The 19,967-nt window shown below is 36.6% G+C and overlaps 1 protein-coding gene across 1 annotated transcript in view; it reads right to left on the reverse strand.

Annotated features, from left to right (window-relative positions):
- The window catches only part of Myo3a (myosin IIIA), a 138,481-nt gene that overhangs the window by 101,073 nt on the left and 17,441 nt on the right, over window positions 1-19,967 (reverse strand). Inside the window, exon 5 of the mRNA XM_048367605.1 lies at window positions 5,630-5,706. Within this exon, the coding sequence (XP_048223562.1) occupies window positions 5,630-5,706 (77 nt within the window). The remainder of the gene's footprint in view (window positions 1-5,629; window positions 5,707-19,967) is intronic.

The raw sequence follows: 19,967 nt of genomic DNA on the forward strand, positions 1-19,967 counted from the left end.
ATGAAGATGGGAGACATTCACCTGGGCAGAGAGAAAGAACGAATCCCCCAAGAAGTAAGAGTGAAGGCAATAAGGCAAACGTGTTAACAGGCTAGGAGAAACCCTGGATCTTTATTGGCAATTTGAAGGCCAAGCTACTCATGGGAGGAAATGCAGAAAGGTTTAGGCCATCCATAACAATAATAATAATGATAAAAGTAAACTGAACAAAAAACAACACTGATGAAGATTTACCCACAGCTTATCCAGGCCACAGTAAACCACATAACTGAAACCAGGTTTAAAGACATGCCACTAACCAGAGGGTGTAATTGAGAGACGAGACAAAAGGAAGACCTTGTTGCTGCAGTATTATGACAGAATTGTGCATTAAAAATAACTACACTAATATGTGACTGACTACAGACAGCTTGTAAATAATAATGGTTCATATTAATGATCACTAAATAGAAATTCAGCTGGGCACTGGTGACTTGGCTTACTCCTGTAATCCCAGCTACCCAGGAGATTTAGATTTGAGGATCAAGTTGAAAGCCAGCCCAGGCAGAAAACATCATAAGACTCTTATCTCCAATTAATCAGCAAAAAGTAAAAAAAAATACCCCAGAGGAAGGCAGCTGCCTAGGTTGGACATTGTACCTAAGCACGCTCTGCATTGCTGGGAGAACAGCAGACAAAAACTGGTTGGCCTTCTGGGCCTGGTTCATGCCAACTTAGTAGTTAACTATACCAGGATGTCGGCATAGTTGAAAAAAAAACACAACAAAATAAATAAATAAAAAAATAAATTCCAGAACAAGAAGTGTGGCTCAAGGATAGAATTCTAGTCTTGAGCAGAAAAGGGGGACAGTGCCCAAGCCTTAAGTTCAAGCCACAATACCTGCATAAAACATAATCAAAACCAAACCAACCCAAGCAAGCAAACTCAAACTTTACATTTTGTAAAGTTTTACGTTAGTTTTCAAATATGTATATACAATACCCAGGGGGCCAAAATCAAATACCGTGATAACAGAGGCTAAACCATAGGGACCACAAGAAAAAAAATTTCACATAGCACATTAAAAAATAACAACATTGAAAAAGCACTTGTTTCCATATCTTGGAGTTCATTTCACTTAACACCATCTTATACAATCACATGTATGAGTCACTGAGCTATTGTGATCCTTTGCTAGAATTATCCTAGACATATACTGATTATTACTAATGAGGGAAAACATAGAGTCTATGATTCTCACTTCACTTAATATGATTTTTTCCAAGTCTTTCCATGTCCTTATGAATGTATCTGAATTAAGGATGGGAAGGGGGACATCAAAATGGTGAGACAAAGGATAAAAGGCAAACCAATGCAACATGATACTTATAAGACAATATGTTGTAAACTAACTGTACAATTTGGAGGAGAGAATTGGAGAGGAGGGAAGGTGGGAGAAAAATGAGGGAGGAGGTAACAAGTTTGACAAGAAATGTACTCACTACCTTACATATGTTATGTCACCCCTTTTTATATCAGCTTGACAATAAAATTAAATTTAAAAAAAAGGAAAAAAATAATTTTCATACTGAAAAAACTGGGCGTCTTTAGCTCCCATTTCCTGAAGTGGGGAGCAGGCAATGTTTCTGATTTTCCTATTTCTCCCTACTTTAACTCTGTTAAACGATATATGAAAAACTCTGGCTAAAACTGTTTTTTATTTAAAAAAATAAATTCCACATTTTGTGAAATTCAAATTATTTAACTACAGTATTGTAACTTGATAAGCAAAGTGTCAAATTGAAGGCATTGTTTCCAACATTTCTCCATTAAATGACAGAATTAACACACTGAGTCTGTATGATGGTACAGTGGAATTTAGCTGATAACCTTTACACACATCCTTCCGAAAGAGGGCTCCTTCATAAGCAAGTCTTAATTGTACCTGACACTAAAGGCAATAACAGGAAGTAATCAAAATATAGGCCTATCATTTCATATGCTATAAACCTATAAACTCATCAGTGTGATATAAAAAGTAAAGAGGAGGCAATGATTAACACAACACACAGGACAACTCATTCTACTGAGGAGGCAGAAGAGGGAATAGAGACTGGAGTCCAAGGCAAGAACTACCATCACGGGCAAATTTATGAGCAAATATACAAAGACACTAGGAGATCAATTCCAGGATGTGTAGGTCAATAATAAATATTTATGTAAATTGTGTGTGTACAGACATATATGTATAAATGCACATACATGCATATACACACACACACACACACACACATATATATATATATATATATATATATATATATATACCATGCAGAGAGAGGGAATATCATTTTTCAGCTTAGTCTGATGAGAGTGTCATCTTACACAGTGCTTCTCAATCTTTCCTGCCAAAATGTCTTTAATATTAAGAAGAGCCAATAGTTAAAATCACAACTCATAGCCCAAACTGAACATGAGTCCCAAGTTTTACATTAAAGAGTCACGTAGCAAATACTCACTGCAGTATATTACCCAGGACAACCCAAATGTTCTTGAACTGATGAATGGCTACACATAATGTGGTATACATGAGTTGTATATATATAAATCATATATGTTATATATTATTATATATCACACATAATATATAATACTCCCCTGTGGCATTTGTTATGTATAAAATATTTCCCTGTATATATGTACTTATGTATATATGTATGCATGCATATAATATATAATATGTACAAACATATGTATATATATACACATATACAGGAGAATACTACTCAACCATAAAAAAGGAATACTGACAAATATTATCATATACATGAACTTTTAAGATATTCACTAAGTGAAAGAAGCTAGATACAAAGGCTACATATCATATGATTCCTTTGTATACAATTCTCAGAATTGGCAATTCATAGGGATAAAAGCAGATTAATGGTGGCTTACCCATTAACAGCACATAGTTTCTTTTAGAGGGAAGAATGTTCTGAACTTAGATTGTGGGGATGACACAAAATCCTGTGAACATACACTAAAAATGATAACATGGCACAGTGAAACGATTGAATTGCATAGCATGTGACTTTTATCTCTGGAAAGGTGTTAAAAGTTTAAATTTTATTCGCATGACTTTCATTGCATTGTATAATATATCTGTGCCACAGAATTTTTAAAAAGGGCATTTTTAGGGGCTGGGGATCTGGCTCAGCAGAAGAGCATCTGCCTGGCTAGCACAAGGCCCCAAGTTCGATCCCCAGCTCTGGAAAACAACAACAACAACAACAACAACTGTAAAAGACCAAAAAAGGCATTGTTAATGCCTGTTTACTTTCTGGTAACACTGTTGCTTTAAGACAATGCATTATTTCATGGGTTCACACACATGGTCTGGGGACCCCTCCACACTGGCTCAGGTGAGCCCCAGGGTGTCTGGGACACTCCTGGTTTGTGTTTGCTTCTGTGATCTTTATAAATCCCCTCCCTGTATGTTCTCCAAGGTGCTGTGATTTGCACAAGCTATGTGGTCACCTTCCATAGTCACGATGTCCTTCATCCCTTGAACCCTGGCACACTTGAACTCCGGTTTGAAAAGGATGGCTCAGGTGAACTCAAAGTAAAAATGCCCAATCAAGCATGTCTCACTTTAATAATTACTTTCAATGAATTTTCTTCTAAGATCTTAAAAGCACAGAGGTACTGCCATATCATTAAGTTGAATATAATTATACTTGTTTACCTATTGCTCTCTCATTCACCACAGAAATATGTCATTTATTGTGCAGCTGTGTTGACTCACACTTGTAATACCAGCCACGAGGGAATCACAGTTCAAGGTTGCCTTAGGCAAAAAGCATGAGACTATGTGAAAAAGAAATAAAAGAAATTATAGCAAGTATGAAGCCCTAAATCCAATTCTCATTAAATTCCAATTAACTCTCAATTAAAATTCTTAATTCTAATTTGTTTAACCCCAAACAAAACAAGTCCAAAATAATAGCAACAATAAAGGCAGGGTTGTTCCACGTAAGACATCCTGAAGCTAGAAAGCTAGCTATTCAAAAATACTTTCTCCTTCAAGATTAGGACGTACTTATTGAAGATATATGAATATAATTTTACACAAGGCCCAAGTACATATTTATATGACAGTTTGTCAAAATCACAGTGAGCGTTTGTATTTATTATAGGAGCCATTCGTTTTCTAAGAAGGGAAGAATTTTCTGCTCCATTTGAGTTACCAAAGTTAATAATAATTAGTTCATTATATCAAATAATATAAAAAATGACTGTCAAGTACTTGCATGGTCAAGAATGCTTGTCCTGGGCTGGGGATATGGCCTAGTGGCAAGAGTGCTTGTCTCGTGTACATGAGGCCCTGGGTTCAATTCCCCAGCCCCACATATACAGAAAACGGCCAGAAGTGGCACTGTGGCTCAAGTGGCAGAGTGCTAGCCTTGAGCAAAAAGAAGCCAGGGACAGTGCTCAGGCCTTGAGTCCAAGGCCCAGGACTGGCAAAAAAAAAAAAAAAAAAAAGAATGCTTGTCCTAAATGGCAAACAAATACATAATTTTGGTTGTGCTGCTATAAATTAACATAACATATAATGTTAGGATCTTGATTCTATAATGGTAAAAATTATATGTCCTATTACTCATCTTTATTATTATATGTATTTTGGCATATAACCATTTTTATTGACTTCTTATTTTTGTGAACATTTTGTAAGTTTAAAAAGTACTAGTGATACATTAGAACAAACCATAAATAAACTCATTTTTGATTCTCTTATTCAATTTTGGTTTTGTTTATATAACTATTCTTTCAATGTTTATTCTAAGATGTAGTTCTTGTTCAAAAGTTTTTGAGCCCATAGAATTTTTAAAAAATATGTCCTAAAATAATTTATACTCCACATACTTTATATCAAATTTCCATTTTAACATTTTCATATGAAATCATTGAATTAGTTTTCAAATAGAGTGTACCAGGATTTAATCTTCAAACAAATCTAATGCGATGATCTTTGCAAATATTAATATGGCATTTGAATTACTTCTCCCTTCACTCTCTAGACAATGATGGATAAATAGCAGAGGTCTTCCCAACAGTTACACAGAGAGTTTTCAAAAATAAACGTGTTTTTTTTAAACTGATAAGCATAATTAAAAAGATTAAAGGCATGAAAACATTGACTGTGGGGAGAAGTGAATCCTGAAAACGTTCCCTTGATTGTTTTAGAAGCTCATTCAGGACTTGCCCATGGTCCTGATACAGCCCATTCAAGCAGAGCCCAGAGCCCAGCGGGTGAGAAGAACTTACCACACACGCTGTGCACCTGAATCGGAGTTAACAAAGCCAAGAGCCTCAGAACTTTCTACGAGACTTTGAAACCAACACAAAAATATCTCCAGTGCAGATGCATGCCAAACAACAGAAGGTCAAAATGAAGCCCACAGTAATGTCTCTTCCTCCTCCATCTCGCTTCCTCAGTTTTCATGGATTCATGTGCAAACCCCACACCAGAATAACAACATGGACCCATTTCTTTGGGTATATTCCAGACTATGACAGAGTACACATGAAAAGGCAAGTCAGAAAGGAGCAGCTATGAAACTTGTCTCCTTCCATGTGGCATCTGACCTCAGGGGCCATCCAGAACGGGGTTCCTACGGAGGTGTTCCGACGGTGCCTGGTGCTGGACAGCTGTGCAGACACACCTAGAAGGCAGAGGGGAGATTATTTCTTGCATTAATTACTCAGGCAAACAGATGCCACCTGCTAGCAATTTTCTTACAAATTTGCGCTAAAACTCTATATTCTCTCAAAGCTCCCCTTGAACTTGAATTTCACTTGAGAAGAGCCGAAATCAGGATGTCCAGGTGGCCAAAATACAGAAGGGTCTTATGTGCTATTGCTTTCATATCTAAATCCTAACCATCCCTAAAGCCTCATCCCAGGTAGCAGTTTTCTCCCATTCTGGATTTGAATCTGTTCCTCACTCTACTAATCTCTACTTCAGTGGTTGTCCCATATTTTTTAAAGTATTTGTACTCTGTTATATATTTTGGTTTATAGTTCTTGCTTTCTCCCCTGCCTCTCTATTAACGAGTTCTGATGAATTTGAGAATACATTATGTGGTATTCTACACATAATAAAGCGACTTGTGAATGTACATGCAGTTATCATTTGCCTGTCCACCTTGGATAAATCATATAGGACCTGACTGGAAGTTTCAAAGTAACATTTATTTAAACCAATATCATTGATATAATCAGTTCACCTTTAAACATTTGAATTACTTTTTGTGCCAATACTGGGGCTTGAAGGCAGGGCAGGTTTTTTTCAATCAAGATAGATACTCTACTAGTTGAACCACACATCTGCTTCTCACCTTTTACTGGTTAATTTGAAATAAGACTATCATAGACTTTTCTCCCTAGGCTGGCTTCAAATCATCTACCCTTTGATCTCAGTCTCCTGAGTAGCTAGGACTACAGGTGTGATCCACCACTAGCTCTTGGTATTAAATTTCTTTTTTAATTGTTACACAAAACAGAAATGCTATCGATATTTATGGGGTACCATATGATGTTATACATGTATAAATTGTGTAATGTTAAATCAGGTTAAACATTTCTATATTCTCAGGCATTTATCATTTCTTTATTTTTTTTATTTATTTATTTATTTATTTTTTGCCAGTTCTGGGCCTTGGACTCAGGGCCTGAGCACTGTCCCTGGCTAGCTCAAGGCTAGCACTCTACCACTTGAGCCACAGCGCCACTTCTGGCCTTTTTCTATATATGTGGTGCTTGGGAATCGAACCCAGGGCTTCATATATATGAGGCAAGCACTCTTGCCACTAGGCCATATTCCCAGCCCCCATTTATCATTTCTTTATGGAGAAACATTCAGAACCATTTCTTCCAGCTTTCTCAAAAAAAATTATATATATATATATATTACATTATCCTTATCTGCAGTCATCCTACAGTGAAATGGCACACAAGAACTTTTTACTCCATCTATCACTCCTACCTAAAATCACTCTTCTTTCTTTTAGAGGGATTATAATTTGAAACCTACAACTATGAGGTATATAACCAAAAATATTTCAGTCACATCATTCCATTATTTCCTCCTGGTGAGACACCATGCTAATTGGCCTCCAAGAGAATTGGGAATGATGTCTTTCTGTCAGTTTTCATATACCTACTCCTTACACAAGGAGGCCTGGTTACCTCTGGATGTATAGTGCTCTTAGCTTTCACCTGCCCAAACTTCATGGATTAGACACAAATCATGAGCCTTCATATCCTGATTTCACATTTTTTCCATCTCCCACCCTGACTCTGGAGTCACGGTAGTATTAGGCTCTTGCTATTTATCTGACAAGCCAGGTCCAGGGAGGCACTTACTGAGATTTAAGAAAAATGAGGATATATTCGATTCCTTCAAGATGTTTGCTGTGAGAAAGATTAATTTGGCCAAATGGGCATTTCAGTAGTGGAACCTTTGCCCAGAGGTTTGAGGGCCTCTGTCCTAATTTTACATTGACTGTATCCCTTTGCAACTTCTATCTATGTGTAAGTCCTGCCCTAATTTATGGCTTTCAAGATTTTCACACACACACACACACACACACACGCACAATACTATTTATTATCTTTGGGTAGTTGTATAAAGGAGCTGGCATTTAGCAAAGTAGTTTATGAATACAGTGCATCTTCATCAATGTCACACCTTTATCATTCTCCTCTATCCCTCTCAATTCCATGCCTTCCCTCAATTTTCTTAATTTTGTAGGATATGCATTGAGTTTTATGACTGTTTTCTCTCCCTTCCTCTCTAGATCATTCATCTATTCCCACCTCCCATTGAACTCATCCCCTACATTTCTAGTACCCATTACCTTTATTTTGTTGCACTGTGAGTTAGCCTTTCTAAGGAATTACACCATTTGAGTTCTCCCCTGAATCTACCATATTTCGGTGAGTAAATTTGTATACACTTGCAAGTGTATACAAGATTTTCCTTTTTAAAAGTTCATTATTTGATGCTGGAGGACAAAAGACATAGCTTTCAAGATAAATAGAAACACAGATTGGGAAAAGATCTTTACCGGCCATACAACGGACAAAGGCCTCATATCTAAAATATATGCAGAACTAAAAAATTTAAATTCCTCCAAAACAAAACCTCAAAGAACGAACAGCCCCCTCAACAAGTTGGCTAAAGACTTAAAAAGAGACTTCTCTGAAGAGGGAATGAGAATGGCCAAGAGACACATGAAAAATTGCACTACATCACTGGCCATAAAAGAAATGCAAATCTAAACAGCATTGAGATTCCACCTCACCCCAGTAAGAATGTCCATTATCAGGAAAACTAACAATAACAAATGTTGGAGGGGATGTGGTCGAAAGGGAACCCTACTTCATTGTCGGTGGGAGTATCAACTTGTTCAGCCACTCTGGAAAGTGGTATGGAGATTCCTCAGAAGGCTAAACATAGAGCTCCCCTATGACTCAGCAGCCACACTTTTGGGCATCTACCCAAAAGACTACAAATAAGAACACACTAAAGCCACCAGCACAACAATGTTCATTGCAGCACAATTTGTCATAGCTAAAATGGAATCAACCCAGATGCCCCTCAGTAGACGAATGGATCAGGAAAATGTGGTACATATACACAATGGAATTTTATGCCTCTACCAGAAAGAATGGCATGGCCCCATTCATAAGGAAATGGAAGGACTTGGAAAAAATTATACAAAGTGAAGTGAGCCAGACCCAAAGAAACATGGACTCTATGGTCTCCCTCAAGGGGAATAATTAGCACAGGTTTAGGCTAGTCACAACAGAGGATCACAAGAGCCCAATAGCTATGCCCTTATGAATGCATAAGATGATGCTAAGTGAAATGAACTCCATGTTATGGAAACAACTGTTATATCACTGTTTTAATTACTTTCAACATGCCATGTGAAACCATAGCTTATTTTTTGTTGATGATCCTCTTGTATCTCCTTCCTGTGGTTGTCCCTGTGCTATCCCTGTATCTCATCTGAGTACCCTGGATACTGTATATACTGGTATTAGAACTAGGGAAGTGAAAGGGATTATCATAATCGAGAGACAAAGGATAAAAAGACAAATGACTCCAAAAGCAATACTTGCAAAACCATTTGGTGTAAACCAACTAAACAACTCATGGGAGGAGAGGGATTGGGGGAGGGGGAGGGGGAATGAGGGAGGAGGTAACAAATAGTACAAGAAATGTACCTATGGCCTTATGTATGAAACTGTAGCCCCTCTGTACATCACTTTGATAATAAATAAGTAATTGTTAAAAACGTTCATTATTTGAAAGAAAAACATCTTACAAATTACATAATCTTTCCAATTCAAAGGCAATTATGTAATCAATACTTGGAGGATCATCCTTAAATACTTTTGTAGAGAGTATCTGCAGGCAGAGAATGAACCCTTAATATCATTTATCTCCCAAATTTGTCTTCTGCCTCTTCTGATTCTTCAGGCACTTTTCACTTAAACCTAAATATTTCATTTTGCTTTTTTTCCCTAGGAATTAAAAGCAAAGTATTAAGTTGGATTTTTATGGTAGTGTCTGAGTACAGTAATTTACTTATATAAGTGGGAAAAGTAAATGGATTTTAAAAGCAAATTTAATTTAAAATTGGTTTTAGATGGAAAGGGTGACATTGATCAAGAGGCACTGTACTTATAAACTGACATGCTGGATTGAAACTCATTTGTATAACTACTTAAGGATAATACAAAATTAAATTAAAAAGGCTCTAAGTTTTCTAAAATTGATTCTGAGAATTTTTAGATATGGGAAAGTATATTTGACTTTTTAAATTTTTTTATTGTCAAGGTGATGTACAGAGGGGTTACAGTTACATACGTAAGTTAGTGAATACATTTCTTGTCAAACTTGTTACCCCTTCCTCATTTTCCTCCTACTTACTCTCCCCTCAACTCCCCCAAGTTGTACAGTTAATTTCCAACATATTGTCGTATGAATTCCACTGTTGCATTGCTTCACCCTTTGTCCTTTGTCTCACCATTTTGATGTGGCCCTTCCCTTCCCTAGTACAGATAAACATATATACAATGCCCAGGACACCAAAATCAAATACAGTAACAACAGAGGATAAACCATAGGAAGGAAAAACAGCAGAAAAAAGAAATAATTTGACATAGTACATTAAAAATTAAAACAATGAAAACCCTATTGTTTCCCTATCTTGGAGTTCATTTTGCTTAGCATCATCTTATATGATCATATGTACATAGCTATTGAGCTATGGTGATCCTCTGCTAGTACTATCCTAAACAAGTATATTTGATCTTGGATTAGTGTTTCGATCTCACTTCTATAAAGATAACTGAAGAATTTGAACAACATTGAAATAAGATGTGAAGAACAAATGTAAAACACAACCAAGCAGAAATCAAGTTTTGTTCCTGGCACGAAAATGATATTTTAGATCGATCAACATTCTTTTTATTTTTCTTTCTGGACATGAAGGTTATGACACTAGAATTGCTGTTTTTTTCACATCCTAGAGTCAGGATATACGGACCAGGGTGGTAGAAGGACCCTTACTCCACATTCCATAGGGAATGCTCATGGGAGGATAGTAATAAAGATTTTTAGGATTGTGGCATGTGACCCAAAATAGATTGTCACTCTTTTTCTTAGAAATATGACTCTACACAATTTGTCATAGCTAGAATCTGGAACCAACTCAGATGCCCCTCAGTAGATGGATGGATCAGGAAAATGTGGTACATATACACAATGGAATTTTATGCCTCTATCAGAAAGAATGACATTGTCCCATTCATAAGGAAATGGAAGGACTTGGAAAAAATTATACTAAGTGAAGCGAGCCAGACCCAAAGAAACATGGACTCTATGGTCTCCCTCAGAGGGAATAATTAGCACAGGTTTAGGCTAGTCACAGCAGAGGATCACAAGAGCCCAATGAACACATAAGATGATGCTAAGTGAAATGAACTCCATGTTATGGGAACGATTGTTATATCACTGTTGTAACTACTTTCAATGTGCTATGTGTAACTGTAGCTTCTATTGTTGATGATCTTCTTGTATCCCCTTCCTGTGATTGTATCTACACTATCTCTGTATCTTATCTGAGTACATTGGAAACCATGTATACTGGTATTAGAACTAGGAAATTGGAAGGGAATACCAAAATCGAGAGACACAGGGTAAAAAAAGACAAACAACTACAAAAGCAATACTTGCAAAACTGTTTGATGTAAATGAACTGAACAAGTCATGGGGCGGGAGGGAAACGGGGAGGGGGAGGGGGGAATAAGGGACGAGGTAACAAACAGTACAAGAAATGTATCCAATGCCTAATGTATGAAACTGGAACCTCTCTGTACATCAGTTTGACAATAAAAATTTAAAAAAAAGAAATGTGACTCTATCAAGATGCATTGTACTCATAAATTGAATTGAAAATAAATTTTTGAACTGAAACCCCTTTGTGTACCTACTTAAAAAGAAATGTGATTTGGGCGGATACATTCGTGGAGAGAATGAACTACAGTGGCTGCAGGCAGCAGCAAGGCCTTCAGAGTGTCTGGGATTGTTTCCTCTGGAGTGAGGCTCAGGGCTTCCCAGCTCTCTTCTTAGGAGACCAGAGGGACATTATCTCCCGTGGGCTGTTGTTTTTAGTATCCCTCTCTAAGGGACCCTGAATATAAAGCCCCAGTGTGTTGATATCTACAATTAGCAAATTAACAATGGCAAAAGTCAACCATGAGTTTGTAAAGGTTAAGATATAATATGAGATCACATTACATGTATATATTTGTACTAATATGAGATTAAGAATTTTCTAAGGCAATCAATCATTGGCTCTTCAGGTTTCCTGTTCTTTCTTTCCTCCCTCCCTCCTTTCTATCCTTCTTCCTTCCTTCTTTTCCTTCTCAGTACTGACACTACAATTTAAACCCAGGGTCTCACATTCTTGCTTATTAGCTTTTTAACTCAAGGCTGGTGGTCTATCATTTGAGCCACACCTCCACTTCTGACTTTTTGCTGGTAAGTTGGAAGCAAGAGTCTCTTGAGCCGGTTTTGAGCCTCTATCCTCAGATCTCAGTCTCCTCAGTAGCTTAGATTCTAAGTGTGAGCCACTGGTACCTGACTGGCTTTTAAGTTATTTAATCAATCAATCCAATCAATGGATTAAAAAAAACCAACATTGAGTAAGTTTACTGCATGTAGATACAGAGGCATATATTAATAATTTATTAGGGAGAGTAATTTAAAGGATGAGTATAACTTTCTCAACTCCAATGATGATTGGCACACATACTGGTGCCAATGGCAAAAGAAGTGCTAGGGTAATGGACCAACCACCTTGAGAATCTCAGATATATGAAATCTGTTGGAATTCTGCAGAAAGAACTTTTATAGGTTTCCGAGTAACTAGGATGATAAAACAGAAAATAAAATCAATTCAGAACATAGGAAAGGAAAATACAAAGACCCAAACTTAGTTTAAAAAATGCAACCAGGTAGAAAAAGACATCCTGGAGAATCTTCAACAACTGTCACATTAAAATCAAGAGCAGCATCTAACTCTGTAACAGTGAAAGAGGAAAGCAGTTGCTAAATTCCACTGATTCTTAAAACAACAACAAACAAAAACTTCTGCAATGTCTCTGACACCCCAAGATTACAAACCGCAATATGTTCAAACCTAAAAAGCAACTTTATAGTCATAAAATTGAACTTGTTGAATTACAGGTTAGCAAAATTAAGCTGAGATAAAAGTCATTTTCTTGAGGACGAGTGGCACTTTTACCTAACCCAATTTCCCACAAGAAAAATGGCTAAGAAGATTAAAAACTAAAATTTGACTCAAAATGATTGACATAAATTACTTTAAAAGGCCACAGGGATCCAAAGTATGAGTGTACCAGCCCTAGGAAAGAAGAAAGATTAGGAAAATCATTTTGTCCAGAGAGCAACTAATGGAATAAGTCACCAAAGTGAATAGTTACATAATCACTGTAAGAGAGAAGATGCTGAAGGGTGGAAAATTCCAGGCAGAAAGTTAGGTTACTGAGAGGATATGGAAAGGAACAGGAGGCCAAAAAGAGATCAGAGCTGAACAGAAAACAAGCTAGAGGAGGGGGCACTAATCCATCCAGAGGCACAGCCAAGGGAACACCACACAGGTTTATGTTAATGATCCTTCCCCCTTTTGCTTTGCTAGGGAATTTTCAGGCTATTTTAGGCCCATCCAGCAAGGCTTCCTGGGCTGTTTGTTTGGTACATCTCCCTCTTGCATAAGTCCTTTTCCCAGGGACAGAAATGTGCAGGCTTTCTACTTGCATCCAAGAGTTCTCTTACAGCCTTAGGGAGACAGTGGAACTATCAAATACATGGTTTCTAAGATAATTTTAGGGGACCTGAAAGCAAAACCCTTTGGAATTGAAATCATAAAAGTATATCATTTTTGACACCACAAACAGGCCATGAAATGCATTCTATCTTCTAATACTACCATTATGTTGAGGTGGATAAGACAGTGGTTAATGTTATATGTCCACTTCCAAGGCCATGGTAAAATTATTTAGTCAGACACTGTTCTGGATATTTCACTGTAGGTGATTTTGGATTGTAATGACATTTAAGTTGGTAGCTTTTAAGTAAAGTAGATTGCTTTGCACAATGTGTTTGTGGGATTCATCTACTCAGTTGGGAATCTATATATCTCAGTTGGGAATGCATATATATTTATGCATATATATATATATATTTCCTACCAGAAATGGTGGGACATAGCAAAAACAGTTCTAAGAGGAAAATTTATAGCTATGAGTGCCTATATTTAAAAAAAAGAAAACAACAACAAAAAAAGAGGGATTTCAAATCAATACCCTAGTGAAAGACCTTAAACTTCTTTTTCTTTTTCAAATTTTTATTATCAAACTGATGTACAGAGAGGTTATAGTTTCATACGTTAGGCATTGGATACATTTCTTATACTGTTTGTTACCTTGTCCCTCATACCCCCCTCCCTCCTCCCACTTTCCCTTCCCCTGCCCCACCCTAGAGGTGTTCAGTTCACTTACACCAAACAGTTTTGCAAGTATTGCTTTTGTAGTTGTTTGTCTTTTTTTACCCCGTGTTTCTCAATTTTGGTATTCCCTTTCAATTTCCTACTTCCAATACCAGTATACATGGTTTCCAATATACTCAGATAAGATTACAGAGATAGTGTAGGTACAACCACAGGAAGGTGATACAAGAACATCATCAATAATAGAAGCTACAGGTATACATAGGACGTTGAAAGTAGTTACAACTGTGATATAACAATTGTTTCCATAACATGGAGTTCATTTCACTTAGCATCATCTTATGTGTTCATAAGGGTATAGCTATTGGGCCTTGTGATGCTCTGCTATGACTTGCCTAAACCTGTACTAATTATTCCCAATAAGGGAGACCATAGAGACCATGTTTCTTTGGGTCTGGCTCACTTCACTTAGTATAATTTTTTCCAATAGACTTTGAACTTCTAAAGAAACAAGAATTATGCAAATCCAAAATTAGCAGGCAGAAAAATTAGTAATGAAGATTAAGGCAGAAATGGAAAGACACTTGATTGGAAGGTTTAGCTTTATGGCAACACCACTGATACCCAAAAGAAGCTAAAATTCTGTGCCACCCTTGCCAAAATCCTAGTATCAATTTTTCTCAAAATAGGAAAACTATTCTAAAATTTGTGTGAATTTAAAGAGACTCCAAGTAGATACAAATTCTTGGAAAATCATCAAGTTGGAGGGCTCACACTTCTACTAAGCTACAGTAAACAAAACAGCATAATACTAGCATGAAGAAACATACACACACATCTATCTGTCAACCCACCCACCCATCCACTATCTATCTATCTATCTATCTATCTATCTATCTATCTATCTATCTATCTATCTAATCAACAGAATAAAAGAAAGAGCCAAGAAATAAACAATAGGGCCTATGATTGAATGACTTTTAATAAGGATGCCAAAATTATTCATTGGGGAAAGTCTTTTCAACAAATGTTTCAGGGAACATATCTATACACAAGGAATGATATTCAACCCTCACCTAACTCCATACATCAAAATTAATTTAGAATGGACAAAGGCCTAAGTAGAAGAGCTTAAACTACAAAATTCTTAGAAGAAAGCATCATGACTATGGTTTTATTGTGCTTTGTCAGATATGATAACAGAGGCACATGCAGACAAACTGGACATCATGAAAATCACTGTTTATGTATTCAGCAGCACTATTTGCAGAGTAAAATGGCAGCCCATAGCATAGGAGAATGCATTTGCAAACTATATATGGGGTAAGGATTAGTATCTAGAATGTATAGACAACTCCTAAAACTCAACAGTGACAAGAGAACAAACAGCCTGAGTAAAAAATGAGGGAGAAGTTAGCATCCTAAGCTACCTTGAGTCATTCAATTAATTTTACTTTTATTTATGTATTAACTTTTTGTGCAATGCTGGAGATCAAAGCTAGGGGATTTGCCCATGTGAATAAACATTATACCACTGGTCTACATACCCGGCCATGTACTATTCAATCATAATGATTACGTACCTTTGAATTTATGTACAGTACTAGATCTCAGTTGTAGAGAGCTGTATTCATAACATACCATCAGAGGCGATACATCACTTTTTATTCTTTTTTCCCCACTCACCTCTGCCATTTTCCCTCCTGCTCTACCATAAAAGTCTGTTCACCTGAAGCTCCACAAGAATTCAGTTTTTACAGCTGAAGACACAGTTTATGATTCTAGTTCAAAACACTTATTTGTAAAATAAGAAAAATGAAAAAGACTAAGAGGCAACAAAATAATTCTAAAAATGACAAAATCCCTTTGGTTCACTTAAAGTTATAACAGTATGGAAAAGCACATTTGGCAACTTATACTAAAAGTTTGACATCTAGGTTGAAGTAATTTGTCTTTTGTGTTAAATAAATCCCTAGATATAAAGTTTTCTCTTATCTATTGCTATGGAATAAAAGAACCCTTTCAAAATGTCTGAAATTCACTCCTAATCACATACATTATAGAATCTTTTTGGTATAAACTATATAATTCAATTTCAACAACTGAAAACAAAACTTTTAAGTAGCTCCCAGGACATAAGGAACATCATCAAAAACAAAACAAAAAATAAACAAACAGAAAATAACAACTATTACATAACAAAAAGTATCCTGAAGAATATTTAGAAAATATTTGCCTCACCTCTTCCATAGCTGTCTTGGAATAGCTTTTGCAAAATGAGAGGGGGCAGAGAACTTGTGTGAACTCATTTCTTGGCCAATGGCTAACTGGATCCAAAGCAGGAATATGATTCAGTGTGGACTAACTGAATTCCTTCTCCTACTTGAAATTCCTTTTGATTTAAGGTGCTGAAACTCTGGCTCAGTTAGCTATCGGCCTTGAGCCCGTAGGTCAGATAGATTACGGAGAGGGCAAGTGCTGTCAGAATGAGTTTATGCAACATGTTAAGTCTGCCTGGTCTGCAGACACTTCCAGAGAAGCAGTGGCGGGGTGGTTCCTCTATGGAGAGAGTTAGAGGCAGCAGTCTTGCCTCTCACTTTCCAGGCTCCTGATCAAGGGTTCCCTTAGTCCCCTACTTGCCTCTATGACAGTGCCTTTTCTAGCCTGCCATTTTTTTCCCTCTAGGTAGTTTGGATTTCTGGTCCTTGCAACCTGGAGACCCTTGACTAAAACATACATTCTTTACAATGCACAATAAATAGCTTCATTCAACTTTGTACAATGTTTGGTTTGGAACAATTGAGCCCGTAAGCATTAAGTAGAATCATAACCCTATAAAAGAAAGAGTCAACTTATCTATGCTTTGCATTTAGAGAGCAAAAGGATTATAAACATCATTTCTCTCAAATAAGGCAAGGCTCATCTTCCTAAAGCACAAGAATAATATTCTAGCTAAAGTATTGATTTTTATGTCGGGAGGAAAAGTCTAAAGATTTGTCAGCAGTTTTTTGTTTTTTGCATTTTTATGTTATTATTGTAAAGATGAATCCAGAGGGTTTACAGTTACACAACTCAGGTGTTGAGCACATTTCTTCTCCTCCTCTCTTCCTGGCTTTTCTCTCCCATCCCCATCCACATGTTGTATAGTTCATTTTCACCATAGTGTTTAGTGAGTATCATTACTGTAGTTATTCACCCTTTGTCCCACCATTTTGTGCCTCCAACCTTATCTTCCCAAAGACAGATAAACCAACAAATAAGACAAAAGGAACAGAAAACCAAAACAGCAGCAAAGAAAAATAAAACCTCTTTCCCCCATCTCCTGGAGTTCATTTTCATAAATATTATTTTATATGATCAGATGCACATAGCTCTTGAGCCTTTGTGATCCTTTCCTAAGAATATCCTCCTTTGATCTCACTCTGTGTGGATGCCTAGAGATTTGTCAGCTTTTAGAAATGGTTTTCTTTTTAGTTTTTTTTTCTTTCAATATCTAATTTCACTGTATAAAGCACTAGCTCTCAGAGCTTCAAGATTCATAATATTGAATATCTGTATATGAGTGCATGCATACATCTATATGAAAATGCCTATACATAATATATATATATATTATATATTTTTCCATGCTTAATCTCTAACTACTCCACAGTTGTTGTTGTTTAAAAATATTAAAACTTTTTTTTTTGGTCAGTTGTGGGGCTTGAACTCTGGATCTGGGTGCTGTCCCTGAGCTCAGCTCAAGGCTAGTGCTCTACCACTTGAGCCACAGCATCACTTCTGGTTTCCTGCTGGTTAATGGGAGATAAGAATCTCATGGACTTTCTTGCCTGGGCTAGCTTTGAACTGCGATCCTCAGATCTCAGACCCCTGAAGAGCTAGGATTACAGGCGTGAGCCAGCGGTGCCTGGCTATTTTAAATTTTGACTTAATTTCAACTTTAGAGCAATATAGGTATAAAGATATACATTTTATTCCTGACCTATTTAGGAGTTAGTTCCTCACCTAGTTTCCCTTCTTCCCTGGATACTTCAGTTTGTACTTTACTACAAACAAAGACATTCCTACCACAGAGCCATCAAAACCTGGACACATCATTGGTCCATTTCTATATTTCATCTTCAGGTCTCATTCATACTTCACTGATGGTACCAAATATATCCTTCACAACCACACGATAAAAAAAAAAAACCAAACCAATCTGAGATTACATACTGCTTTTAGTTGCTTTGTCCCTTTAATCTTCTTCTTTCTGATGGAGTGTCTCAACCTGTCCTTGAATTCCATGACCCTGAAATTTGTAGTGTTTTTTTTTCTGGTTGGTGGGTAACCCTTTATGATTTTATTTTTGGTGGGATGATCACAGGCCTGATAGAGTGGTTTTATTGCATCCTCTCACCTGGTGTGATTTGTGTTTGTCCCATTACCAGTAATGTTCACTTCATTCACTTGATTAGTGAATGCTTGTCCTAAAAAGTTACTCTATTTTGTCTTTTGTAATTAGCCAATATATTGTGGAGGGATATTTTGAAATGATGAGGTGATCCTGTTTCTAATCGAAGCTTATTCCACTAGTGTTGGCAATCTATTGAAGTTCTAGGACAAATGGTTAATTAGGCTGATGGCTCCATATTATAATGACTTTTAAAAATTCCATTATCATTTCTATCTTTATGGTTGACACTCTTCTGTAAGATGAATGATTTCTCTTTGTTCACTTATTTATGTGTATGACAGTAGAGATAAATGGACTTCTATTTTGTTGAATTTGTTACACTTATTACTATTTATTAGTATCATTTTGTGATATTCAGACTATCTAGAACTTGTCAGTGAACATTGCTTCAGGTTGGTATCATGTCCCTTTGAAATATCTCCATTTGAGTATTTTTTAATTTTATTTTTGTCACAGTAAGTTTCAGGTTTTCTTATATAGCCCTACACTCCGAGAACTCTTGCTTTCTTTTAGTTGAGAATTATATTTAAAAAGGAAATGTTAACCTTGTAACTGAGGGTGGGGACAAGAAGGGAAAAGTGGGGGAGAGGAAAGGAAGGGGTGACATTGATCAAGAAGTTTTGTACTCGTAACCTGACTTATGGAATTGTAACCTCTTTGCACAACTTCTTCATATATATATATATTTTATATTAATTAAATTTTGTTGACAAGGTGTTGTGCAAAAGGGGTACAGTTACATAATAGGGCAGTGAGTACATTTCTTGTGCTATCTTACACCCTGGTTTTTCTTTCCCTTCCCTAGATCAGGTAGGCATATATACAATACACAGTGTACCAAAAACATATACAGTAGCCACGTGGCCTACGCCAAAGAAAATTCACCTAGAACTTTAAATATAATGTCAACAATAGAGTTTGCTTATCCTTGTCTTATATGAACATACATACATAGCTGTTGAGCTATCGTGATCCACTGAGAGGTCTATTTTAGACCTTTTTATGTTTAGTAGTTGTTTGGTTTTAGATACATAATGTAAGGTTGCTGACCCAAACATGTGGGAAATACCATTTGACAAGAAGTTTTTTGTTTCGCAGACCTGGTCTCTACTGTCGTTCCTCCCCGCCCCCCGCATATATCAGGGAGGTCATGCCCCTTTGTTCTCTGTGTTCTAGGCTTGTCTTGCTCAACATTATTTGTTCAAGTTCTGACCATTTCCCTGCGAATACCAATATTGTATCATTTCTAATCGCTATGTAGTATTCCATTGTGTACAAGTAGCACATTTTTTGGATCCATTCATCTGTGGAGGGGCATCTGGGTTGTTTCCATATTTTGGCTATTGTGAATTGTGCAGCGATAAACATGGATGTTTGCACAACTTCTTAATAATATATTATTATATTACATATAAATACT

This window comes from Perognathus longimembris, chromosome 18 (assembly GCF_023159225.1).
Source record: "Perognathus longimembris pacificus isolate PPM17 chromosome 18, ASM2315922v1, whole genome shotgun sequence".
Taxonomy (NCBI): domain Eukaryota; kingdom Metazoa; phylum Chordata; class Mammalia; order Rodentia; family Heteromyidae; genus Perognathus; species Perognathus longimembris.